The sequence below is a fragment of the Dreissena polymorpha genome, chromosome 1 (assembly GCF_020536995.1).
Source record: "Dreissena polymorpha isolate Duluth1 chromosome 1, UMN_Dpol_1.0, whole genome shotgun sequence".
NCBI lineage: Eukaryota > Metazoa > Mollusca > Bivalvia > Myida > Dreissenidae > Dreissena > Dreissena polymorpha.
The window spans coordinates 156,262,955-156,285,337 of record NC_068355.1 but is presented as its reverse complement, the minus strand read 5'-3'; the positions used below and the strand labels follow the sequence as shown (position 1 = coordinate 156,285,337).

At 35.8% G+C, this 22,383-nt stretch overlaps 1 protein-coding gene and 1 long non-coding RNA gene across 4 annotated transcripts; one reads left to right on the top strand and one right to left on the bottom strand.

Moving 5' to 3' along the window:
* Positions 1-4,008: 4,008 nt before the first annotated feature.
* LOC127857511 (uncharacterized) lies at positions 4,009-4,826 on the top strand. Its single transcript, XR_008038394.1, has 3 exons — positions 4,009-4,163; positions 4,432-4,504; positions 4,713-4,826. It is a non-coding gene; the product is annotated as an uncharacterized LOC127857511 (long non-coding RNA).
* A 5,187-nt stretch (positions 4,827-10,013) lies between these two features.
* On the bottom strand, positions 10,014-21,210 carry LOC127857464 (beta-1,3-galactosyl-O-glycosyl-glycoprotein beta-1,6-N-acetylglucosaminyltransferase-like). 3 transcript variants are annotated; one of them, XM_052393862.1, is made up of 4 exons: positions 20,915-21,209; positions 19,606-20,687; positions 13,310-13,530; positions 10,014-11,227 (listed from the first exon to the last, which is right to left on the bottom strand). In XM_052393862.1, the coding sequence occupies exons 2-4, from the start codon at positions 20,649-20,651 to the stop codon at positions 11,040-11,042; spliced, it is 1,455 nt and encodes a 484-aa protein (XP_052249822.1). In that variant the 5' UTR covers positions 20,652-20,687; positions 20,915-21,209; the 3' UTR covers positions 10,014-11,039. The 3 variants fall into 3 exon arrangements, with proteins under 3 accessions (XP_052249822.1, XP_052249830.1, XP_052249836.1); XM_052393870.1 differs by having other exon boundaries at positions 21,009-21,209; XM_052393876.1 differs by lacking the exon at positions 13,310-13,530 and having other exon boundaries at positions 20,915-21,210.
* Positions 21,211-22,383: the final 1,173 nt, after the last annotated feature.

Genomic DNA, 22,383 nt, shown 5'->3' with positions numbered 1-22,383 from the left:
GCAATTTTTCCTCCAAATGCGCCCCGGTGCACGCGTGATTGGTATGTGGGGGAATGTTCCTCGGTTTTATAGGTGACCGGACTGCGCCACCTAAGAACCGCCTCGCTATCTGTTCTTCCCCATGGCAACTTCCGTTCCTTACGTCCAGCGGGGGTATGGGATAAATATGGGGGTATGGGGGTATGTGACAAAGTCTGCAAGAAAAGGTCTTGACCTGGAGGAGGGGCTGGGTGTCGATATTTGGTCTGGCAAAGCCAACTGGTGTTGTACATAAATAGGAAGGGATCTTTAGACAAGGGGTTGTGACCAATCTTGAAACTGCGATTGCAGTTCTGAGATACTTTCCTCCTTCCTCCAGGGTATTTATCTCCGCGGCAAGCTCAGCCTTTTCTCGAGCGTCTAGCCGGTTCCTATGCGCACCTAACCCCCATTTTTTGTGTGAGACTGACTCACCAGTAAACAACCGCCCCATATCTTCTTCATGGGTTTCTTCATCTTCCTCCAACGTTATTGCAAATAACCTTGGATTAGGACGGAAGTCCAGCATCTGCATGGCCTCTTCATCCAGAGGTCGCCGCATGAGTATTCCCAGAGATACGGGATATAGGTTACCAGCATTCTCCCGGAGATTTACAATGGCTTTAGCCAATTTTGGTCCAATCCCGGAATAGATGTCAAAATGTGAGGAGGGTCAAAGTTTACCTGTACCTTCCTGTGTGATACCGGTGTCCTTGGTGTGGCGGGTCTACTGCCCATATCCGCCATTTTAGTTTAAGATGTTTAATAGACAACAACAACCAACAAAAAAAAACAACAACAGGAATTCAAGAAAGAAAAATTCGTGTGACAATGACAATGAAAATAATGTAAAAAAAAAACGTTTTCCTTTAACATATAACTACCTCAGACTGGCCCACCTAACACGTGAATTTAAACCCCGATTTCATGTAACGCACATGTGACCTGGAAATTCAAATATTTCCCATATCCATTGTTAATTGAGAACTTTACAAATAAATGAAGAAAATTTAAACAAAACAAAAAAACGGACTGGAAGTTACTAAATCCAAAAATTCTTAAATGAAAACTTGTGCTAAAATGGTAAGGACAATAAAAACGTTTTTCAAAAGAAACAATAAATTTCCTACCAAATGCTTAACTTCCACGTGATCTTAAGCCCTAAATTGTGGTAACAACAACAAAGATGGCCGACACGGACGAGTTAACACGTGGCCGGGAAATTCAAATATTTCTTATAATTTAATACAATAATAATAATAGCAGAAATAACTTTGCTATAAAATTTGACAAATGGTTACGATACAGCGTGGTTTCAATGCAGCATGGTGCAATCCCCTATTTCTCAATTTTTTCAAACACGTGGTCAAGCAAAAGATACAACCTACAAACACAAGTCGACACTAAAACCCCACCCGTACTACGAATAAAGTGTTTATCTAGGTTAACTTTTGCTCGGGGATACTAGTACTGGTAGTCTATCAGGAAAACACTTAAAACTATAACACTTACGTTACGTTGAAGCGTGAAGTTCTTCTTAGAATTTTTAGCGCAGTCGGACACAACCTTTCTCGTCAGCAGTCCAGCAAGAAGAGAGCGAGGTTCTCGTCTCGCGCAACGATCTTCGAGAACTCTTTTCTCGTGCCTCGGCTAACTTCCACCAATCATGCTTGCTGCGGCCAGTTCCCTCATCGCAAGCGACTGGTGCCCGGCACAACAATACTTTTATTTATGTTAAGATTTATAGTTTTCTATGAATTGAATACAAAAAGCCTATTATTGTGAAGTCGATTTATGTTTTTGTTGATGTTTGTCAATGTTTACAACTGTTTCTTTTTTCGAAAGCCAAACAATGTCACGTTATGCACGCACCGTTTTTGTGACGACAGGAAAAGTGCAGACGAATGGTTTCTTGAATTTTGCAGATTTTGTTTTGTAAACATAATGTTCATTGATGTAATAGTTAAGTATTATGTGTCCTTACAGAAGTAAGAATGCTCAGAAACCAAATTTAATGCGTACCATATAAAATAAGCATCAGAGCTGCAACTCGGGATTTAGTGAATAACGGACATGTGGTGACCCATATTCAGGAATGTGGGGATTGTCTCAAAGTAAATATAAACTCAATTGATGTTGTCCAATACACATGTGGTTAGCGTGTGGCTATGATATTAACAAGTGAAAACATCAATTTTAATGAAAAATAATCGAATTATAACGGAAAATCGATTTCTCTGAAAACATATTTTCCACTATCAAATCTATATAAAGATTCAACTCAAAATGACCCGAATATAGGGTGCATCGCTTTGAACAGCCATTACTTCATCAATTGTGCAGCGATTTCCATGAACTTGGTCTTATTAAACGCAGAAATGTATTTCCCTTCTGGAAATGTACATATATTGCAATTATTTTTTACAAATGCTGTTTTAAATTTCAAGAAATAACACGATACACATGTAATCCGATAAAGACCTAAGCGATCCGGTAATGGCTGAATCAGTGTACCATGAAATTTGCGCTGTAAACAAATAATATTTTTCGGAAATTTAAAACCGCTGGCATGTTTCGATAGGAAAGACATGTTTCTATCTAGGTTTAATGGTTTAGTTACTGAATGCATGGTTTTTACGTTGAAATGAGACTCGAAGTCCTTAGCTATCCGTTATACACCAATCGACTGTATTAGTTTGCACTATGTTTTAGGTTAATTTTTATGTAATTTAAGATGATCTACAAAAATCAACCACCCCTGCAGGAATATGTAACCTAAGTAAACCAGGGGGTACCATTCCAAATAGTAAGTTAAGCTGATGATTTCATTAGTTGTATGATATTTATTAACTTTTTTTAAAATTACAACGGATTTGTGTTCAGACACATTACGGTATATACACTTATGTATGTATATATATATATATATATATATATATATATATATATATATATATATATATATAGTCAAGTCGAGTGGTTAAGGAAACAACTTAAATAATTTCTGAATTAATTCAAACCATGCCGCAATAAACGATGTATTTTAAAGATTTATTTCATTCCCGTTCAACCAATGTCAGAATTGTTTATTTACAGTGTGTTTAACCACTCAAAGCCGATAGTGCCATACACACCCGAAAATGACATACACTACGCGCGTTGTTTACCTTGAGTCGAGAGGTCACATCCGAAAAGCGAGAGTACTCGATTGCAATAGGCAGGAGGTCAACAAAACTTCGAAAATTCAAATCACTGAACAAATTTAGAGAAACTGAAAGATTAATATAACTTTTTTCATATCTTCTATTTTACCATTTAACAAGTTTCTGTTTTATCTGTCGATCTTCGTTTGAGCAACATTGACACGAAAAAGTGCTCAAGAGTTGAAAAAGAAATAACATTCACAATTTGTTCAAATAAAATTTTGGCATATATATGTTATTATTAAACGATTTGATAAAATTATCATCCAATCGGGACAGGGCTTACCCACTGAACGTGTGTATATCGTCATGTAACCTATTTTTGCGATGTGCGTTCACAGATTGTTTCATGCACCTTTTTCTGGGAATCGTGAAAAAAATAAAGAATTTTCATCCAAATAAATCAAATACATGAGTTTGTTGTGTTTAAACTAGCGCAGTGGTCTTCAATTTATGTGCAAGTTTAATGAAGAGTACCGAAACAAAATGCAAGAAATAGGCATAAATTTGGATTATTTTAGTTGAAGTAAGATTTTTAAATACAATTAATGTGGTTTTTTTCCTCATATTAGCCGTGTCCGTATTTATTTTCAAGCGTAGTAATATTAGTAAAACAAAATACTCGGAGCGCATGCGTGTGACGTCATCATGAGAGCTGCTTTCTAAAAGGTTATGCTCGAAATAAGGGAATCGTACGATATATATATATATATATATATATATATATATATATATATATATATATATATATATATATATATATATATATATATATATATATATATATATATATATATATATATATATACAAAATAAAACAAATATAAAAATTCATATATGATATCGAATATACACATTTTTATTAATTTTCAACAGTGGACGGACTCATCCTCAAGCAGCGAGGAAATATTGGTCCGTGAGAAGACCAACAGCATCGAAATAGTAAGTGAATCTGCTGATTTGATTACTCGTATTATATTTCTTAAATGGTTTCAAAATTTACAACTGATTTGTGCTCAGACACATGACGGCATATAGATTGTTATATAAATATATATATATAAGTATATCTTTTTATATATATATATATATATATATATATATATATATATATATATATATATATATATATATATATACAATACATAGTAAAAAACAAATGAATCATATATGATATCGAATATAAACGTGTTTTATTCATTTTCAACAGTGGACGGACTCGTCCTCAAGTAGCGAGGAAATAGAGGTCTGTGAGGCGTGAGAAGACCAACAGCATCGAAATAGTAGGTGAATCTGCTTATTTCATTACTTGTATTATATTTATTAAATGGTTCCAAATTTACAATGGATTTGTGCTCAGACACATGACAGCATATAAAAAAAAATTATAAATACATATATATAAGTATATCTTTATAAATAGATACATAGTAAAATAAAATTAATCATATATGATATCGAATATACACGTGTTTTATTCATTTATAACAGTGGACAGAGTCTTCATCTTCGTCCTGTGAGTCATCAACACCAATAGGTATTATCGACATTGACTGGTCCCATGACGAGGTATTCGAGTCGCCCGCCCTCGTACATGATGAGGTCTTGGAGCCGTTGACCCTCAAAGTGTCAACATCAACGGACTCCACCAGTGACGCAGACACAGTGTTGTTAAGGGTTAGGTTAAACATTGACCTTTTACCTTGAAGGATGACCTTAACCATTCACCGCTCATAATGCGCAACTCTATGAGATACACATGCATGCTAAATATCAACTTGCTATCTTCAATATTTTTGACCGTAACAATGGCCAGGGGGGATGTCTACGATAGGTTTACCCATAAGGGCTTGAGATATCTCAAAACGGACTTAAGATTCATGTTCAGCATTGAATCCTAACTTAGACTAACACGTAAGGTGTTGTTTGGAGTGTTTCACCCTCAGGTTGAAAATTTTCACTCTGAACTATACATCAGTGTAAGAAATTTCACCCTGAGAGATAGGGTTCTAGGTTGGAATTCTAACTTGGTTTCTTGGGTTAGGATTCAACGCTGAACACGAATCTGAAGTCCGTTTTGAGATATCTCAAGCCCTTATGAGTAAATTAATCGCCTCCCCCCTGCCATTTTTACTGTTCATTATAAATGGACCGAGCAATGTCCTACGGTCCCGGCAATAGAGACTTACCCAGGTAATCGACTTCTCTACAAATTATAGCCAGAACCCCTAGGTCACCCTCTCGGCTGGTACTATATACAATATGGTTATAATTGACCGTAAAATGGCCGGGAGTTGGCGATGGTTTCAACCATAAGGGCTTAAGATATCTGGAAACGGACTTCAGATTCGTACTCAGCGTTGATTCCTAACCCAAGAAACCGAGTTTATATCCCAACCTCGAACATTGATCTCTGGGGTGAAATATTCACCCTGAGGGTTAGGGTTCTAGGTTGTGATTCAAACTTGGTTTCTTGGGTTCGGATTCAACGCTGAACACGAATCTGAAGTCCGTTTTGAGTTATTTCAAGCCCTTATGGGTAAACCCATCGCCCCCTACCTGGACATTTTTACTTTCAAAAATATATGCTCAAACCCGATCACCAGATATGGTTTTTTCAACTACTTTGCACCATCTCAGACCAAAGTATACACTCAAAGTACACTGCATTTTCGGCTAAATAACCGTACCACAACAAATACGATACATGTTTATCATTTATATAGACACATTTCAACCACCTGAAGGCACTTTTGGTCCCAGATTTCAACCAATAACCTGGCTAGGCTTCAATTTCTGGACGTTTACCATCAGTTGGCACTGAAAAAAGGCTCAAAATCCACAGACAGACCAGCACTGGTGTCCTCATATGCATAGCAGAGACTTACAACGTGCGTTACAGGTCAACTTTCACCTCCCTTTTTTCACTCATAAATTAAGCCCTCCCGGAAAACCAAAAGCTGGCCTGAAAGCACTCAGCCGTACCAAAATTCGACAATATAATGCATTCAAAACCCTCTTTATCAAGTGCCATCCATGTAGGGTCAAAGTAGGGGTATTTTGCACCAACAGTACCCTGTTTCAACGCCCCCCCCCCTTAGGTCCCAAAAAAAACGGTAGGCCCTTCAAACGTTTGTTTTTTATATCCTATACATCCTACTACAACATTCAAGCAGAGAGCACGATATTCAGGCAGACAAACAGTTCTACAGGAAAACCAGTTTAAATTTTACGATTTTCTAGGGTAAATTATTTTTTTTATTATCTCCCCTTGAGGTTATGTCCCTTTTTTTCTAGTTATGGACCCTAATAAGAGAGCCAAGGTCACGCCAGGTTTGATCTTACGTTGCAAATAAAAATTTGCGCAGCCAATAAAGCAAGAACAGACTCAAGGCTGTCAGTTTTTATACACATATCACCAGGGGGAAATAACTGTTTTTTCTTACATTTATTATCGCCCTTTAACTATTTATAACAAATTATACCAAGTATAACCTTTTTATTATAAATTGTATTTCATACCGTAAAAATGTTCGAAATCGTAACAATGTTCGCTGGGGGCGTAACAATGTTCGCTAAAGCGTAACCATAAACCACATCCTTCTTGGAAAAATGGTTGTGAAAACAAATGTGACTTCAAGAGTGTTTTTTTATCTTGATTTAGTGACATTGTTTTTACCGCAATTAATCCAGTTTCGATCTCATCAGAGATATAATTGAAACAAAAGTTAACGTCTAGAGTGTTCAGAAGCTTTATATTTAATTATGCTCCCCCCCCCAACAAAAATAATTGGGGGGAGCATATAGTCTCTGCTTCGTCTGTCCGACGGTGTGTCCGTCCGTGCACAATTTTTGTCCGGGCTATTTCTCAGCAACTGATGACCGGAATTCAATTAACCTTTATGGTAAGCTTCACTACCAAGAGGAGCTGTGCATATTATCAGTCGGTTCTGGTCGAATGATTTTTCAAAGAGTTATGGCCCTTTGAAATTTTCCATTAACTTTACATATAGTGCAATTCTTGTCCGGGCTATTTCTCAGCAACTAATAACCGGAATTCAATTGAACTTTATGGGAAGCTTCACTACCAAGAGGAGATGTGCATATTATCAGCGGGTTCTGGTCGGATGATTTTTCACAGAGTTATGGCCCTTTGAAATTTTAAATTAACTTTACATATAGTGCAATTCTTGCCCGGGCTATTTCTCAGCAACTAATGACCGGAATTCAATGAAACTTTATGGGAAGCTTCACTACCAAGAGGAAATGTGCATATTATCAGCCGGTTCTGGTCGGATGATTTTTTACAGAGTTATGGCCCTTTGAAATGTTCCATTGTACATATAGAGCAATTCTTGTCCGAGCTATCTCTCAGCAACTTATTACGGGAATTCAATGAAACTTTATGGGAAGCTTCACTACCAACAGGAGATGTGCATATTATCAGACGGTTATGGTCGGATGCTTTTTTTCACAGAGTTATGGCCCTTTGAAATTTTCCATTGTACATATAGTGCAATTCTTGGCCGAGCTATTTCTCAGCAATTTATCACGGGAATTCAATGAAACTTTATGGGAAGCTTCACTACCAACAGGAGATGTGCATATAATCAGACGGTTATGGTCGGATGATTTTTCACAGAGTTATGGCCCATTGAAATTTTCTATAAACTGTACATATAGTGCAATTCTTGTCCGGGCCATTTTTCCCCAACTACTGACTGGACTTTAATGAAGCTTTATGGGAAGCTTAACTACCTCGAGGAGATGCGCATGTTAATAGTGGGTTCTGGTTAGATGATTTATTTAGAGAGTTAATGCCCTTTGAAATTTTTAAGTTGCTTAACCATGAATCGTATTTTTTTGTCCAAAGTTATGCCCCTCAAGACGTTTTCTTTTGTCTGAATATATAGTGCAATATTGCGACAAAAAAACCTTTGGGGAACATCACCCGTATCCGACGGTTTCTTTTTTTAAATATGTTCAAATCACGAAACAATAGCTCGTGGTTTTCTCGTGGGGATATTTTTTATTGTGTTAAGCTCTAACGTTATGTCTATTTAATTAAAATAATCTAATGTATTGACGGACAAATTTGGCCACACCGGAGGATAAAATGAAAATGAATTACCATATGAGTCGTGTTTTGAGAAAACTGGGAATACGCATGTGCGTAAAGTGTCGTCCCAGATTAGCCTGTGCAATCCGCACAGGCTAATCAGGATCGACACTTTCCGCTTTTATGACATTTTACGTTAAAATGAAGTCTCTTCTTAGCAAAAATTCAATTTAGGCGGAAAGTGTCGTTCCTGATTAGCCTGTGCGGACTGACAGGCTAACCTGGGACGACAGTTTACGCACATGCATTATGCCCAGTTTTCTCAGAGCGCGGCCCATATCTATGAACATGTATACCCAGGCTGAGTTGTGTAATCAGCATTACAAACAGGATACACTTACGACCGCGCTCTCAAACGGATGTATTGCTAGCCTTTATCGAACATAAATCAAATTTCTTAATTATCAATACAATTATTTAAATTTAATCAAGTGCACGTAACGTTATATAAAAGACAACGATCATTGCAAATATTTACAAATAATGAAAAATTTAATGTACACAAAAAGCACACCATCGAACCAATCACTAAGTATCAAAGCTAAGTAGTTTGAAAGAATCGTTAAATACGCGTGACGAGATACCTGTATCATCATATAATAAATGTGCCTTAAGCATACATGGGTATTTCGCATTGAAAACACGTTATTAATTTATTTCTTCACATGTTCTATATAAACGTGTTTTATATAAACAAAAGCAGTGGCATTCAAAATATCATGTGTGCAATATATATAACCGAATATTTGAGGTTTGTAACTGTATTTGAATCCGAAAAAGAATAGAAATGCTTTATACAATGACGAAAAATCGCATGCTATAATAACAACTGGCTCACTTTTCAAATAAACTTTAAAATGGAAAAGTGCATATGCATTTTAAGAAAATAATTTAAAACAAACCACTGCGCAAACCACTGCGCACTCAGACAAGCAATACGAATTCCAGTGTGTTGACGTATTGACCATAGGCAATTGCACATGATTAATCTATGTACATGATATCACTCTGATTTAAACATGTTCAAACAAGTTTCATATAACATATATTTTTCATTCAAGTTTTTATATCAATGATACAATATTATATAAACAGTTTTTTAAACGCATCAATATTCACAGAAATATGTAGAAAAAAGAAGCAAACGCATGGGAATTTTTATTACAACCTAAAGCATGATGTGAAGAAAAGATATCATTGAAATTTTGGTTTCACAATACGGCTTAACTAATAAAAATATTTTACAACGCATTTAACAAAATGCAATATGTGAATACCACATCGTATTTCTTTAGCTTTTGAACTTGATGAAAACCAAAATTTTTTTTTTCTATTTTAGAATCAATTTCCTTGTTTTAAATGTCTTACGTAGTATCCATGATTCATTGCTTCGAAGCATTCCAACCAATGTTAATATAATATATATAATACAATTTATTTATTGCACATTTACATCATTATTATTACGAATTTACGCATATAAATAAACGCAAACTAATATGCTTTCCATGTTAAATTATATTTTGTTCTTAACAAAGCCAAAAGTCCCGTAATATCTTGAATCAAACGCGAGATCGCCGAGGTAAATATCTCGGGTGCGGTTTGCGATGAGCTCCTCAAGGCAATCGTAGCCAAAGGGATGGAAGTTCTGATGGAATTTTTTTCGGCGTAAGCTGAATAAGCCAGCTTTTCACCCTGACTTGACCTTTGTAAGTGTCCAATAATACTCAAATAAAATTTCCCGCGGCTAGGTACGAATGAATACACTTCATTTATTCCATTGGCTGATTTGAGTATAACACCAGAACATTGGAAACATATCCGCGTCTTTGTAACACTGTTTTACTGCATGAAACAATTTTATCTCTAATGAAAAGGCCCAATAGATAGAACAGTTTTACAATCAATTTTCGACATAAATACAGTTTGTGCGTTCACCTTTTATTTTCAGAGAATTACCAGCGCAAAAGCGTTTAACTAAAGGCTATGTTGTCATATTTAGTACTTACTTGCATTGCATTTCAACACGCGAGGTTTCGGGTCAATACGCGGTCATTTTGTGAAAGTCAGAGTTTATATACAGTTCATCACCGGAGTTCGCAAAAGGGGTTGCGATCATTGTGTCTTACTGACAATAACGTAGTGACTGTAATGCATTGCATTCCAATCCGCAAGGTATCAAGGTCAGTTTGCGGTCAGTTGCAGAAATCTTTATATAAACGCCGTCTCGTAAACTTTGTGCACTTGAAGTCTGTTTTGATCAGAAAGATACTAAATAAAGATATTCTGCGATATTATTGTGGTATGTCAATCATCGATTTTTAATATGGTTTCAAAATTTGCATGATAAGGACCAATTTTGATAAAATTAATTAGAAATATTTATCCATTTAGACCAGTTTATTAAGCATGTCCACAATAATTCGCTATACTATAATTATGCAATTAAATAAGATTCGAGTATTGCCGGCTGACCTATATGCACTCGTTTATTTTGATGTTTCTTGTGTTTTTCTATTCTGTAAATATAGATATCTGAGTAATAATATCACATAAAGCAAAATAAGCCACGAAATCTGGCGCAACACCCCGTAATTGATTTGCTTATGATGTAGCTAACAACTGCGCAGAAAAAAAGGCATCCGCTACTTTTTATCTCATAGAGATAACTTTTGATCGTTCAAAAACATCGACCACAATCAACGCCGTATATCTTTTTTAAAGATATTTCTTGTCACGAATAGCTTCTTGCTCTGGGCCAGCTCCGGCAGATCGCCTGTGCCTATGACGCAGACACCACGCACGCGTTTGCCATGACACTTTCTTGCGCCCCAATCCTTGAATCGCGCCATGAATGGCTTTATCACATCGTCTTTCTCGGGTACCCCTGCAGTGAAATCTTTTTTTGAACACAAAATTCACTGATAAATCACATGTGCTTTACATTGTAAACATAATGATATGTACACATTTGATGCAAATTGTGGACGTTACTTTTTTAAGTCGCGATAATCAAGTGCACCTACGGCATCTTTCAGAAACACAACTTTAAGATTGAGCATTATTTTTTCTCAAACATGTTCGCAAATGTAAACTAGCACTAGGCAAATGGTCCACAGCAGTTGATATATATGGACGTGGGTATAAAAATCTCCTGAAATCAGCACACGGAATGGGCCGATTGTTACCGAACCGTTTAGAAAAGAGCGCAATCTTTGATTTTTCCCGGGTTGGTAATTGGTTAAAGATATTCTGGATTTGCTATTTATTTAAGTAAACAACAGATGCATGTAATATAATCTGTCATATAAATCAATATATACACACGTCATATGAATAAATTCATCAGATATATAGACTGGTTTGCGATTCAATCGTTGCTTGTTGTTTGTGTACGTTACCCTCTTTTCACTTTAAGGCTAAGTTTTATTAAAAGTTATAAAAAGCCATTGTGTTGAGTTTTAAAATAGAATTTAATGCAATAAACTAACGATATATTACACTTCAAATTGTCAAGGTTCACATTTTCTGTTTAAAATGTTTTAGTTCTATCCAGTTTTTAAGAACCATAAGCGTATATACGACCGTCTAACTGCATGAACTGCAGTCTACACAATCCGCAGCCTAAACATCAATTCCCTCGAATCATCGTCCAGTTTCATCAATCATTAACATCAAGTTCCCAGTCACGTCAGATATAATATAACAGATTGCAGCCATTTCAATAAACATTGACAGACAACCATAAGACGCCAACGGCCTGTCAGCCTGACTGATCCCCGCTTCGAGTCAGGAACCATGAAAACAGCGTCATACATAATGAAGGGAACCAAAATGACGGAATATTCTCCAACCGAAGAATGTTTTACGTGTTTTTAAAGATAAAGTGAAAATGCTGATTTTCATTTGTGTTGAATTTTACACCTTTTTTCAGTATGGTTGTCAATCTTGAGAAGTGTGTAAGATCAAAATTATATTGACTTTTGAGGGTGATTTTTAAGCATTAAACAATGGCAAATCGTAACCACTGTGAAAGAAAACCTTTCTATAGGTGTACGTGTATCCGTTGCATCTGCTGTTTAATTAAAACATATATATTATTATAGTGCACAGTGAAAAACACTACTGTTGTATATGTAAATCTGAAATAAAATATGTATTCTTTGACATGACAAGAAAAACTGCAATTAAATCGGCAATATTTTTGAAAAAATACTGGTGAGATATAACTCACTGTTGTTATATGTATCATGTTCATATATGATTGATTGAATAGTTATGATACATGCGTATATGCTTGTTCTATAAATATGTTATCAATGGATATACAAACTTTCTGTTATGTTTTCCTTAAAATAATTTTACATTTTTCACAAATAAGCGGCTTAGAACACATTTGCTAAATATACTGAATATGAACCATGAACATAATAACACATTTTTAATTATCATAGCATCAGTATGGAGTAAACATGACATACTTTCCAATAAAAACATGAAATCATGAGTATGATTGTTGAAATAGTCATTAAACAACAGCAAATCAATGAAAGCTACTTAAAAATTAAAACATTAACTGTCCTGTCCAGCACTTCTTTAGGGGGTTTTCACGTTTAAGTCACGATACAATGAGGACGATTGATACTATTAGAATCAGGGATAACATAAATAATGTAAGAACAGTCAATACCATATACACGGTATGGCTAGAATTTTACATTGAACCATTAATAAAGAATTCGAATATATATGGATTATATACACTATTTATTAGTTCCACTGATGCGCCGTTGCTTTATTTCAGTACATGCCATTGCAAGGCTTTAGTAATACACGAAAAGCAATAACACATCGGTCTATATTAATACATTCTCGTCTTCTCCTTACGCCAAAATAGTGCCCTTCCATACTTTTTGCTAGGCGTTGTTAACTGAAGATGAACATACTTGATTAACACTTGCGCACCTACCTAAATACGCGCCGGGTACACCGAGATGAGGGTTATGATTGAGCGTAGCAAAATACGTTTCATCGGGCACGTACGTCTTTCTCGTCCAGTTTAATAGGTCATGGGCTCGCTGATCGTGCAATACGAAGTCCACAAAGCCTCTGTTGACCACAACATGCACAGACCCCTTTAACGCCGTGATGTTGTGAGGTGGCGGACCGGCTCTCTGCCAACGATCCCAGCTGATAAATTAAACCCATATTGAGATAAGTTTGAACATATTTTAATCAAAAAATAAATCTATATCTTTATTTGTTTCTCCTCTTCATAGTATTTGATAAACTTGATTGTGATGTGTGAACAAAACAATGCAGATATATCGAAAACTGTTAAGAGATCATTGTTTTAAATACCATATCTACTACTTCATTTCATTCTTGTTCACAATTAAATAAATATACATATGCTTTGTGAAGCCCACAAACCGTGATCGATTAATAATTAGTAAATAGGCACATAACAAATACTTTGCATGCCAGTATTTCGAGAAGTAATTAATGCATGTTCATATTATATAATTCGGATTGCCTAGAATGCGCACGTTTTTCTATTTCTTTTAATTAATGAAGACCAATGTCAAAGAATGTTGGTGATGAAAAGAAAACTCAAGCTGTTGGAGAACAGTGCGTTTTACTTTTCTGAATTTTGTCAGAGTTTCTTGACTCCTTTTCCTATACATAACTGTTTGCAAATCCAGCAACTCAATATTGTTAAACATTAGTTCATATATCGTGATTAAAAATCCTTGATTTTAAGCGGAAACGTTTTATTATTTTAATTAACACTATTTTCTTATATTGATACTCAATGCGCCTGATATTGCACCCAAAAGTAGGTGTAAGTACACTGTAAATATGCTAGCGGCCCAACAGTTAGACATATATATCATGGATGAAAGAAATAGAAACAAAGTGTACATACACTAAAACTGTAGATTATAACCCGTCTGAGTCAGTTTTGAAACGTGTGTATATTAACAGTCACCACTATGTACGTCTGAGTTTTTGTGATCAAGTCAAGTCAAGTAATATGATAACAACATTGCATATACAATTACATTACTTAAAACACATTATTAAAATGTTAAGCATTAATATTATTAAAATGTTAAACATGACAAAATGTTAAACATGACACAATAAACAAAACATGGCAACACAGTATTGGATAACACAATTGATTATTTATCTAACCAATCAGTTACTTAATTAGATAATTAAACAATTATACAATCATCCAAGTAATCAGCTAAAATTAAAACTACACAAGCACGAATATCTGTAGATAAAGACAATAGTTTTCTATCTTTGCGGATGGAGTAATTTCAATATTGGTACTTAATTGGGTTTTGAAAGACATCCTTCAAGCCTTATCTGAGATGCGAGCTTACTGAAAATCTTAAACTTTCCAATGTTTTGTATAAATGGACAGTTTTAAGTATAAAGTGCCCTTAAAAGCAAAAAACTTGCACTTGAGCTCTAAATCTCGACCAATGATGCCATTTAAATATAGGAAATATATATTATTAGTTTGAATTGAATCCATAAAGGCATTTAAGAGAAACTTCCCAATCAAAAAACCTGAACCTGCATATAAAGTATTTATTAGAATCATCAAGCACCAAATGGTCCCTTATTAAACAATTTTCAAACTAGTATGGTAAATCATTGTATGAAGGGGACATGAAAAGTTGGAGAATTCATGTTTTAAGTTTGAAAATATAGCTTAAAAGCATTTCTTAGAAGTAAGTTTGCCAATTAACGTTAACTTGCCTTTAACGTGTATATGCAAATAAATAAAAAATTGAAAATGGCAAATTATTTTGACCGATGCCATATCGCCAGGTAGTTGCAATGCCGATCTCTAAGCCGCAATCGAGACCATAACAGAAACTCGTTGTCCCTTGAACTGGTCATGTGAAGCAATGTGGCGGATCAGGAGAGTAAATGCTCTAAAACTCACAAAAAGCAGAGAAAATGAAGACCCTTCCTGGAAATATTGAAATAGAAACTTTATCACATGTACCAAAGTCTCCAGTCACACCACAAATATCGAGCACAGTAACGCGAGCAAGAAAGTCATGACAAAAAACCATGGTTAAAGAAAAGTAATATCAGGAAGCAAGAATAAGAACCAACACATATTGGCGCCATCAGACGCAATCAAAGTAAGACAGAGAGGGAGGGGGTGTAGAACGTACGTGCAGTATGCATACGGAAAACGGCATGCATACACAACACTAAAAATGCGTGTACTGTACGTATCAGAGTTGGAAGACTTGAATCATGCTGCAACAAGAAGTCAGCAGAATTATAGGCGAAACCTCCCAATCTTCACACCAGAGGATTCGAAATCATTTGCACTTTACTTAATCGACTCATTACAGCAATAACCAACACCAAGTGCTTAAAAATGTACTCCAATCTAACAACTTTTTACTGTAGATTTAAAACATAACGCGGAGGATGACTAAAAGGCAGACCGAGTCTGTTTAGATGCAACCAACACCATTGGTCAAGTACGTGTTTGAACTTAACCAACACAAGACAAATACCTGTCCTGACAAGAATTGGTGACCATCTTCTGACTTCGAAAACGACACGATAGACTTAATCACGAAATGCACCATGTGGAGAAGCCGAACGATCGGATCATCACATTATTCATAAATGCAGTTTCCACAAGCCAATGGGTGAACATGTATGACCGGAACATGTAAGCCTAAATGAGAATCTGCATAGGAGAGGAAGATACTCTACAGAAGGCCACGCGTTTCCCCATAACCTTATTTGTTTGCTTAAGTCATATGTACCGTTATCTGGTTAGACGGGAGGGGGGAGGGGTAAAATTAATACAGTTATTAAGAAAACCTGTTATTTTATGTATGGATCTGATTTTGCACCAACGGAATGAATACCGTGAGTTTACGCGATGCTCTTCCGTGTAATTATAACAAACGCTGCTTAAGGCGGATTTGACTTTGGTAAATATATTAATATTAAATTTATTATTTATTGTTAAAACAAACAATATTTTATACATGGATTTTGTTTTTAAGCATTTGGGAATCACATTAATTCAAACAACTAAATCACATTGTTGCTTCATTATGCAGATGTATTAATACATTGTGAACTGTTTTAAGGAAATACTAAATAATTAAATGTGCTTATAAGACAAGAAATACAGATACATGTTGGTAACGTTCTTATTACAATGAGTATAATGAAAGACGCAATGTTAAACCAAGGGTAAATTGAGCGAGAAACACGGATGTGCATATCTCAAATTGTATTTTGTCAAACATACTGCACTATTTTATGGACCTGGTTGCCAAATTACTTTGAAAATATTAAACTCAACGGTTTAAAGTACCAGCTGTCAAGAGTAATATAAGATTCTTTTCCTCGATCAGCTGTCAACAGTAATATAAGATTCTATTCATCGAACGACGCTCCTATTGCAATAGTTATCTCCGCACAACATGTGTCGTTTCGTTACTGCAAACTAACACTATTCTTGTTGCATTGTGTTTCAATTGGAGTTTCATGTTGCTTTTGTAGTGTGAATATGAGCACATTTCATGCAAAAATTGCTGTAAAATACCTTTGAGCAAACGACCATAAATTATCAGACATATTATTGTTATGACGCATGGCATTACGCAAAAAAAACAGCTGTTATTTATTGTATAAAACATTAACAATATATAAACGTGACTCTTTTGTAGAGTATTGGATGTACATAGGTTAATCGTGAGGCTATGCTGTCCGTTATGCAAGTTTCATTTGAAGAACATTGGCACAACAGAAGATGAGCTTGACATGACAACTGTTACAAATTAAAATTGTCATTGAACGGCCCGTATTGAACAGTTAACAGACCGTATCTAGTTTGTGTTTTAATTGTTTAAACACTTATAGTGTTAATGTTACAAGGTGGTGGGTGATCCAATATTTAATTAAGAATGTTACAAGTTAGTGATCTGTCCTCAAAGTAATAGATAGAGAATTTTCCCCCCGATATAGTTCCTTGAGCTTCATTTTTAGCTGAGAAAGAAAATATACTACTCAAAATTTGCTAAGGATCACGTTTTATTTTGTTTTGCATAATCTTCAATTTTGGATAACGTTCATTTTAATTTGTTATTTTGCAGGTTTTGATATACGAATGTGTGGTTTTGATTTTATTTTTTGTATTGATTAATCATTGATACGTGACGCTGGCTGAATCTAGCTAGGGGTGACTTTTGAAGGTTTTAGTGCATGTGTGTCAGAATTGAAATTATTGTAAAAGTCTTCAAACAGTGAACTTATCTTTTCAATATCGTGTGTGGTTTCCATTGGCATTGATTACTGATTGGCATCGCCTTCTCATGCTGCTGATAAGCTCACTGATGCTGTCTTGTGGGATTCGAACCCATTCCTCTAGGAGGGCTTGTCGTATGCCCTGGATTGTGATAGGCTTGACAGGGCGTGCAGATATTGCAACATCAAGCATGCCCCAGACATGCTCTATGGGATTGAGGTTCGGAGGCCACTCCATCCTGATGATTGTTTCAGCTTGGAGGTACTCATTGGTCACCATGGCTCTGTGAGGTCTGGCATTATCGTCCATTAAAAAGAAATAGGGGCCTATTGCACCAACATATGGACAGACGTATACATCCAATACCTCTGACGTATCTCTGAGCTGTCATAGTGCCGTTATCAATGATATGCAGATCGGCCTTACCCTGCATGCTGATCCCAGCCCAAACCAATACTGAGCCCCCACCATAACGAGCATGGTTTGCGATGCATACTGGTGCGAATCGCTCATTGGTTATTCTCCACACCCGGGCACGTCTATCTGTAAAGTCTACAGAGAATCTAGACTCGTCTGTGAAGAGTACTGGTGTCCAGTTATTTAAAGACCAGGTTATGTGATTTCGTGCCCATTGGAGACCTGCCTGGATGTGGTTGCGCATCAATGGAATACGAATGACAGGTCGTCTAGCCCTCATGCCAACACTATGCAGTTTGTTTCGAATGGTTTGAGCTGAAACCCGAACCCCTGATGCATTCTGCAAGTCATTTGAAGGGCCGTGGCGTTCATAAGGCGATCACTTCGGGCTTGCACCACGATAAAACGGTTTTGTGCCTGCGTAGTAGCATTCTGACGACCTACCCTGTATCTGGGAATAACATCACCATGCATTTGGTAGCGGCTCCACATCCTGGCTACAACGCTCTGTGAAACGCCAAGCTGATGTGCCACGTGACGTTGTGACGCTCCTACTTCCAGCATCCCAACTCCCCTATTCATTTATTCTAAGGTAAGACGTCTTCTTACGCGATAGTTAGCCATTTCAAACAACTTTCAATATGGATGATTGATCTACAAGTGTAGATTTGAAGCATGTTCACAATGTGCGTGTCAAGTGCAAGGCCAAATGTCATGGCTTTTTCGTGGGTATTGCTTTTCATGAGCAAATTAGCAAGCCTGTGTAAACAAAATCGATGAGACAGGTTATTGGTTATGTAGAATACGCACTCATATATTGGAAAACACAAGCTGTTTTGTTTTTAATAATAAAAACTTCAAATTACACATACTATAAAAAGTGATCCTAAGCAAGTTTTGAGTAGTATATAACGAAATCAAGTTTAATTCGGTTCAGAGATAAAAACAAGGAGAAAGGCACTGATTCAGTGTTTGTATAATTGTCGAATTAATTGCACATATATATATATATATATATATATATATATTATACATATGCGGACACCATGTTATGACACAATATTGATTGTTTTAGTGTATGTTTGAAAACATGTCTCTTTGGGTATATTAACGAATCAACAAATGTCTGTAGTTTTTGAACGCATTGCTTATTTAAAAAAAAGTCTAAATTAATTGTCTCCTTAGTTAGAAGACTAAAGGCACATAACGGCATAAGATGCTGTGGTCAAGACTCTAACTAAAAGGCAAACTTCCATATGATTACCGATCTGTAAAATGAAGGCATATGGCACAAAGTTTTATGGAAAATTACAAATACCTACGAAGTTCCTAGCATTCGTAAAAACCTATGCACAAACTTAACAAATCGATTTAACTTATAGATCGTTTCATTCCTTTTTGAATACGTGTCTATTTGTTAACAACAACGAATCGTGATAATTTAAGTCCATACTTGTACGGGGATTTCATGTGAAACGAAATATTTCAACATAGTTCTTTGAAAACTATATACAATTTGATTTTTAGTTTACCTTGTGTTAGTTCCCACAATATCGTTTGATCCATTGTATGCCTGTAAAATGCGCACAAGTTCGTAGTTTGTTCTCAGCGGAAACTCTTGTCCAGTCAGATTTATAAAATATTTCCACGCTGTACTTTTGTTCCAAAGCTCTTCCATGCAGAGCAAATCTGGCTCGAGAACGGTCATTGTACCCCACTGAACGTTAAATCGTGTCGACGTCATAAAAACGTTCTCAAGGCAACTCGCAATTGAAGTCATGGCGTCGTATATGGCTTGATCTGTTTTGGAATCAACATGTATGCAATAATAGTTATGTGGTCTGTAAATGGCGCGTAGAAGTCTCTCCGATTGTTCAATCTCTTTGAACATGAGAAGACTGAACGCTATTGGAAAGTTGCGTTCAACTTCCGTTAAATGATGCTCAATATATCCTCGCAGACGTCTAAAATGTGAGCAGTTCTTTGTCATTTCTGAGTAGTTTTGAGGATGAAGGAAATTTCTAACTTGTGTAATGTTCTCTGCACGTTTTATTTCATGTTTATCTCCTTGGAATATAGCGTTGCAGTTTACATCAGTAACTATTCTGGAATGATGAAAATAATGTTTGTGTGGTAAGTATATATGTTTTAATTTATTGTCTTGTTTTATATACGGTTTTATGATATTTAACAAATTTGAAAGCCCGCTTAACCTCACTGGACTCGTTGAATTGTTTTTGTCCATGTAACCAAAAAGGTATAGTGTCTCGTCTGTAATGTTATATCCGTTTACATGAAAAATCGGGTTATTTTTATAGTGAGGCGTCGTCTGAAAGCTCGCTCTTATGTTGACATTCTGTCTGTAGCCTTGGGTGGACACATCGAAGCCTTTCGTCACGAGATAAATTTGTTCACGAAAGTCATGCGAATAAAAGCTGGAAACATCCTTACCAGATGAAGTTTGATAAATAAATCCTGTAACGTTCTGTAAGGTAAAGTTGTTCTCCAGCAAGTAAATACACGTCCCAAGGAAAACGACGATTCCAAACAGAATTATGTATCTGGTGACATTTGACATGATGCTGACCCCTGCTTTTGCTGCTATCTCGCAATCCTGTAAGAGGAGAAAACACCATACAATGACTTAACATGATATATCTCTGAAAATATTTTGCACAGCGGCAATATTAATTTCTTTATTCAAACATCTGCGCAAATAATGACAACATAAGAAACGTTGAGAATTTTTTATCTAATTGGCATTTTCATGCTATACGTGAATGTATTGACACAAAATATCTTAACAATGTAGATATAAGTCCGATGACACAAAGTATAGACCTAGTTCTGCCTTAGCTGTTTAGTATAAAGTATTAAATATGCATCCCTCTGCACATATTCTGAACAGTATAATGCGATACGCAATATATATCACCAGATGCAACACTTATCGTTTATTTGCAAATAGCAAATGTATTCCGAGCATGCTAATTATTTAAATCGTGTAATAGTATCGCTTTATCTACACATAACTGTTATTTCAAAATTGAATTAGAATTTAATAAAGATCACCACCAAATTATCTAATATTTGAAACCATATGTGATATTTCGGTTTTTGCGACCTTTAGTGAGAGAAGGAATGTTTTCGATAAGACTTAACGCGAAACTATTTCAATCGAATATTCGTTTCGAGTTTTTTCTTCTCGTTTTGGACGACACGCGTGTCTACCACCGAAAGGAAATCGTCTCAGGTTTTCTTCAGTTGTCCTTATCTAGAATTAAGAGTTTTTATATTTGAACATCTGTGCGTTATCCGAAAATCACATGTCCATAACTCCTCTTTGGTCTTAAAGATGTTTCATATCACACATGTTTAATGATATTCAAACGTGTTCAAGCATAAATTCGTGGTAGCCCGAATTTAATATTATTTTAATTCATATTGACAGACCAAAACCGACATTATTACATTTCCCGCGACGGATTCTTGTTTTTGCACCCCTGTGTTTTAGATTGACCACCTTTTGTTCTTCCCAAATGTGCAGAATATACCATACTGTGTTAGTGCATGTTATGTTTCTGTCATTTCTCGTGTTTCTGTAAATTGCATTCCACCCATTTGCACTATACTGTGTATTACTCGATAATACACTACAAAGATTAAGATTTTATTAGTAAAGGCATGTCCTGCATGTGTTCATTTAATAACTGTCTTGAGGTAGGTTGATAGAACAAAACAAATAGAAATTATTATGAACCGACATAAACAAGACTATTGCCAAGCAATATATGTCCCCTACCGACTCCACCATTGTCAGAATTTGTTTATATTTGTTGCCATAGCAACCAGAATTTTTAACGTTGGAACAAAATGAAATGACGTGCATAATGTCCATATTGCCATCTATCCATGTTTCAAGTTTCATGAACACAATATTAAGAACTTTTAAAGTTATCGCAGGATCCAGAAAAGTGTGACAGACTCACAGACAGACAGACACACAGAGCGAAAACCATAAGTCCCCTCCGGCGAAACCGGTAGGGGACAATTAAGTACCATGACTGAAGTTACATATGTTAAAATGTTACACATACTGCTTCAGTCTCAATGTTTTCACAAACCTTTAGGGTAACGTATAATGTACATATGTAGAAATTAAAATACTTATCATTTCATAAGACAAAGATGTCGTACATGTTGAAAAATTGCGCGTGGATGTGAACGCTTTGTTAGAAAGAAGAAACTATTAGACCTCGACTGAGGTTACTGATTATCCTGTGAACATTTTGTTAGAAAGAAGAAACTGT

Coding starts and splice junctions, on each gene's coding strand:
- LOC127857464 (XM_052393862.1), bottom strand. CDS start 20,651: ATGTCAAATGTCACCAGATACATAATTCTGTTTGGAATCGTCGTTTTC. Junction 13,531..19,605: donor ATTGTGGGAACTAACACAAG/GTAAACTAAAAA, acceptor TTAATTTATCAG/CTGGGATCGTTGGCAGAGAG. Junction 11,228..13,309: donor TGTACCCGGCGCGTATTTAG/GTAGGTGCGCAA, acceptor ATTTCACTGCAG/GGGTACCCGAGAAAGACGAT.